This window comes from Merops nubicus, unplaced genomic scaffold, assembly GCF_000691845.1.
Source record: "Merops nubicus isolate BGI_N331 unplaced genomic scaffold, ASM69184v1 scaffold14952, whole genome shotgun sequence".
Lineage (NCBI taxonomy): Eukaryota > Metazoa > Chordata > Aves > Coraciiformes > Meropidae > Merops > Merops nubicus.
The window spans coordinates 37,712-43,236 of NW_008595739.1; the positions used below are offsets into that span (position 1 = coordinate 37,712).

Here is a 5,525-nt window from a genome sequence, read left to right on the forward strand (position 1 = left end):
AGCCTGTGCTTAGCATGCTTCACAAATCAATTAGCAGCAACAGCCGTGGAGCAGAGCCCTCAGCAGCCTAATCCTCACAGGGCAAGATTTGCACTCCTTGTCCCTTCATTGCCCAAGGTCGTGCCAGACATGGCCCTCTGATGTTTACTAAGCTAATTCACAAGCAGGCCTCCATTCTTAATATTACAATACCTCCAAAAGCATTCATTTTTTTACATAAGATCTGGTTATCAAAGTGCTGCTTTACATGAAATGGAATATCCTTTTTATGAGAACTAGGGGAAACAAATTTCTATTCATAATGGTGCTGCGATTGGAACATTTCTGTCTTAAATAGAAATAATTGTCCATTAAACTGTGAGGAATTTTTAAGAATTAGTACTCATTTGTGTTTTGAAGTGGGTATTTGACCCGGGTTCATTTTTCTAAGGAACTTTCTTTTTTGAAAAGTGTAAGTTGCCACCCCAAACAAAATAGAATATATAAATAAGAAATGCTGGTAACATATTTTTTTCAAGAAGTTCACTTTACTTTTGACTGTGAATTGTTTTTAACACAGTGTTTCGCTTCGTATGTACACACAAATCCACATGCGTGCACTGTTCTCAGCTTTCTTCTGATTTGATCCTGCTAGTGTTATTTTTTGCTAGCAATAGAAATATATTTGTAAATACCGTTTGTTAACTTTTTGAAAATGGTACTCCAGAAATACTGCCACTCGGATGCTTCTTAAGACCAATTGTATTTAGGGCCTATCTCACAGCTGTTAATTTAGAAATTTATGGTTCCACAATAACTTCCAGATTACACACAGCTGCATGTTAATGCATAATTACTTTCATCAGAAATTCCTGTTACCGTTTGTTTATATATTCCAGAAATTTCTGGAATAGTTTTGAGTCTCTCAGTTTTCAGAAATAGCCATATATGGAGTAGTAGTGAGGTTTTAAGAGAGATTTTTCAAACATAGTCATGTTGCGGTTAAAATCAGAGTATTACATTAAGTCAATTGTTCTGCTTATGTGACAGATGCTCTGTGAAAGAATTTTATTTTTTTTTTTAATTTAGTATTTTAAAACCATTCTAATATGCAGCAATGCTGTAATCATCCTCCCCACCTTCTAGAGTATTCAGTATGAAACTGTTTCTTCAAATAATTTTTCAACACACTTTTGTTAATTTTCACATGAACATTTATATTAAGTGAACAGAGTTCCACTGGGTTTTTTTGTTGTTGTATAATACACTTAAAAAACTGCATTTATTTTTCTTCAAGTATTTCTGGTGTATGTAATTAAAAAAAAATTCTCTTAAGTCAGTGCCGTCTACTGCCATCTAGTGAACCCTTACAATATTGCAAGAGGGTCATATTTGATCCCCAAGCACTATTAGCTAAATGGGATAGTTTGTGCTATTAGTAAACAAATAATGAACATTTATTAAACTATGTGACATTGGTGTATAAAAAAGAAAGCACTATCATTTTCTTTTAACTAACCTCTTTCTTTGGCCACAAAACTTCAGAAGTATTTAATAGAGAACAATCTTGTCAGGATTGGCTTTTGAAAGTAAAAAAAAAAAAAAAAAACTTTTATTAGATATTGGGCCTATAACTATTTAAATCTACTTCAGTTATCCTCTAATTAGGTTTATTTCATGTCATATCTGTTCTGCATTACTTATCTGACTCAAGAAATTCTGCTTATGTAGCACAATGATTTCTGTCTTTTTAAATACGGCCTCATTAGGTTCATAGCTAAACTTTTCATTAAATTATTGGGGGGGGGAGGAGGCATATTGTTTTGGAGGTAGTAAGGAACAAAGAAGTGATTCACCCAGACTTGCACGGGGAAACCTGAAGTGGAACAGGAAATTAATCACAAATATCTCTCACCCTGGGACTGTCTTTCCTAGGTCCAGAATTCTGCCTGCTGTGTCCCTTTATCTGTGTGACTGATGATAGAGTTTGGTACCAGTTTAAGGCAGTCTTACTATACATTTTTCTTCCTGTTCATCTTCTTTTCTTTTTACAACTTTTCTTAAATGTATTCTAGCTTCCTTCCATGCACCACTAGTGGATGTAACCAAGTGACAAAAACAAATGCTGAATCTCGGTCATATCAACTGAATCATTTTTTTTTTATTTAATGTGAATAAGGGGAAACTTAAGGGAGGAGGTGAAAATACATCAGGAAGGAAAGGGGAAACCATGAAATATGTCACTGTGGGCTTAAGTCACTATGAAAACACCTTGAATATAGCAGCATGAGGAGCATTCATTTAAAATGCAGCTGATGATGCGCGGAGCTTCATTTCAACAATCTAATTGCAAAACATCTGTCATTTTCCTAAATCACCATAGAAGTGTGATTTGAAAACTTTTTAAGTTCTTTTCATCTGAGCTAAAATGGCTTTTGATGTTATCTTACTAGACTTTTCCCTCTCTAAGGAATAAACACTTAAGTACTTTTCACATATGCCTTTAATCAGAATGCATTTGTAATACATTTTTGCACTTTTTAGTTTTTTTCAGTGTTGTCTTAGCTTTTGTAGAACTTGGCCTTTATAAACAAAAGCATTAGACTGGTTTTAATTTGGGTCTAATACAATTAAAACTGTACAGAGAAGGAGGTCATGGCTTGTACTAATGACATAAGGGACTGATGCCTAAGGACCTTGGTTCCCCTGCGATTTAAAGGAGAAAGACTGGATGAATTGTTTTGTCTTTTGCCTAACTGTGCTGCAGTATTGCTCTTTGGGTTCATAACACTCTGAATCTCTGCTTTCATAACCCTGCCACAAGTGCACTAGATTGAGAGGAAGGCTAAGTTATCCCTGTCCTCTCTTCCCAAAATACAATATTTGAGCTATACTTTCTATAACTAAAGCTGATTTTTAGTCTGTTTTGTTTAACCTGTTCTCAGAATTCTGCACATCATTGTCACATATGCTTATTTCCAAATATCTCATAAATAATATTTTAATTACTTAATGTGGTAGTGAGGGAAACATGAAAATGTATAATGCAGCAACCATGAAGGAAAATACATTTATACTGCAGTGCATCAAAGGAGAACCAAACCCCACCAGCCATCTGTGTGCAAGTAGATCCAATACCTTCCTAGAACTATTCTGCATGAGTGTATTTAATGTTAGCTTTGAATTTTCATAATAAAATAGTGAATTCTAAAACAACAGGCCAACTCTTATCCTGAATTGTGTAACTTCAATCCTTCTTTGGTTTTTTTTCGTGAAGGTGTGGAAAATCAGAAGGCTCACAATCCTTAGTAGTTAAGGACCATGTAAATACATCAGCCCCACCTTTAAGTCTTAAGATGACAAGCTGTATTCATTGGGTTTTTTTACTGGCAGTACCTGATATGTCTTACTCCTCACGACTACAACTTGTATCAGCCAAGACTTCGCTCCTCTGGGAGAGTGTCTATTTATCATTCTCACAATTTTTCCTGTACCATGTCACATTAGCAAAGCTGGGAATGAAAACAAAGTCTTCAGTAAGTGAGAGCAAATCTCATCTACTTCACAATCTGCTCCCTCAGAAGGAACTGTCAGATAAGATACTTTTATAATTTACCATGGAATATTATAATTTTGTGTCACGTGAAGGATACTCTAAACATCTACTACTGCTTTTGTGATAAAGTGGAGGGAGGACTAAATGCATGTAATACTTACTGTGTGATCCTGGAGTAACTACAAAGTGACATTGTATTTAGAAGTAAGCCCGGATATTGTGATAATGTTCAGTTTCATCCTGGGGCTGTCCTTGTCTGTGCTTAGGGGTGGCTTTGAACACATGGCATAATCTCTTGTCATCTCCTGGAAGGAAGGGGTTCCATTCCAGCGACAGGTACTGCAAGGCATGGGGCAGATAAGCACAGATGGTAGTTCTGTAACACGGAAACAGGGTGCATATCCACGAATACAGGGCGTGGACTCTTAATGTGTCACCTCTTTTCCTAAGTCTTAAATTTGTGAAAAGTTTTGTTAACATAACGTTTACTACATTTGAGTTCTGTGTACTAAATAAATCAGAATTTAAATAGATATATTTTTGTGTGCGTGGCCTGTTGTCTTTGCTCCGAATCCCTTCTACTACCAACAATAAACATGAACATGGCATGGCACACTAGAATTGGAATACACTCTGAATATGAATAATTACCTGTTCAGAATTAATCATTACATCCAAAATATAGAAGTTGTTTGCAAAAGAGAGGTCCTCCAGAGCACCTCCTGGGTTGTTTAAATCAGCCTCTACTGTTACAGGATATGTACTTTCTTTCATATAGAGATCAGACTCCAAAGACTTCTGATTTTTTTTGTCGATGAAAACCGTAATACATTACAAATGCTGACCTGGCTCCAATGCTTGATAACCCATGAGACGATTCTCAACTATGTATACCCTAGTTCCATAGAAGGTTTTTGACTTCCATCCTAAACTGTAATCTAAGCTGAAGGAAGAGTAAACGTTCAGATTTTTTGTTCTTGGAATTTAGCTACAAACAGAATATGATCCAGTTAGCAGGGGCAGGGAAACCACAAGCAAAGGAAGATCCCCTGTGTATGGAGTTCCAGTATAACTGAGGAGAGGTGATACAGTCAGGTACTAGTGCCTGCAGTGATAGGTAGAAATTCTGTCCCATCAACAAGGGGCAATGACTTTGATTCTGTTTGAATGTCTTTAAAAAGAAGGTGACATAAAGGCTGAAGAATGCTGAGCTTAAATATCTGGTCATGTGCTTCTCACCCTTTAGGATTATGTGCTTGCTGTAGATGCTTATCACACTGTCATCAAATATTACCCACAGCAAGAGCCTCAACTGTTGAGCGGAATTGGAAGGATTTTCCTTCAGGTATTCATTTTATTCTAAATCTTCTAGGTAATATTGCTGTTGACATCTATGTAGTGAATAATTGTTGCATTTAAAACTATAGCTATTCTTATAGGGCTAGGGGCAGTGATAGATAAGTTAGGAAATTCAAAGCACCTATAGTATTAAAAGTGCATGCGTGTACATCAGCAAAGAGCAGTCTCCTTCTCGTGTCCAGATTATATCCCTGAGAAGACATGAGAGGGCACACTAAAAGAAAAAAACAGAATTGTACAAGTACAATAAATTTCTATGTAGCGATGTACTTAATAAGTAAAAAAAGATGTAACTGCACTGGTACTTTTTTGTTTATCAGAAAATGATGCAGCTAAATAACTAGTATCTGATTGTTTTAATTTTTAGTATCTGACAAGTTCTTTGCAGTTCTTTCATATTTCTGATAATGGTATTTCAAATTTTTCCTTTTTTCTCTACTTCCTTTTATTATAAATCTGAATTTGAGTTCTTGAGTATTTACAATCTTATTTGTACCATTCATGCTATAAAATTATCCTGAAATGGAATAATTTACTCTTGATAGATAATGAAATCATTAATATTGTTTGCTTGAAGTCACAGAATGTCATTCAAACTCAACAGATTTTCAGTTCTCAGCAGGACTGTCTT

At 35.5% G+C, this 5,525-nt stretch overlaps 1 protein-coding gene across 1 annotated transcript in view; it reads left to right on the forward strand.

Annotated features, from left to right (window-relative positions):
* TRAPPC12 (trafficking protein particle complex 12) overlaps positions 1-5,525 on the forward strand; it is a 48,639-nt gene that overhangs the window by 37,357 nt on the left and 5,757 nt on the right. Inside the window, 1 exon segment of the mRNA XM_008936167.1 lies at positions 4,782-4,880. Coding sequence (XP_008934415.1) covers positions 4,782-4,880 — 99 coding nt within the window.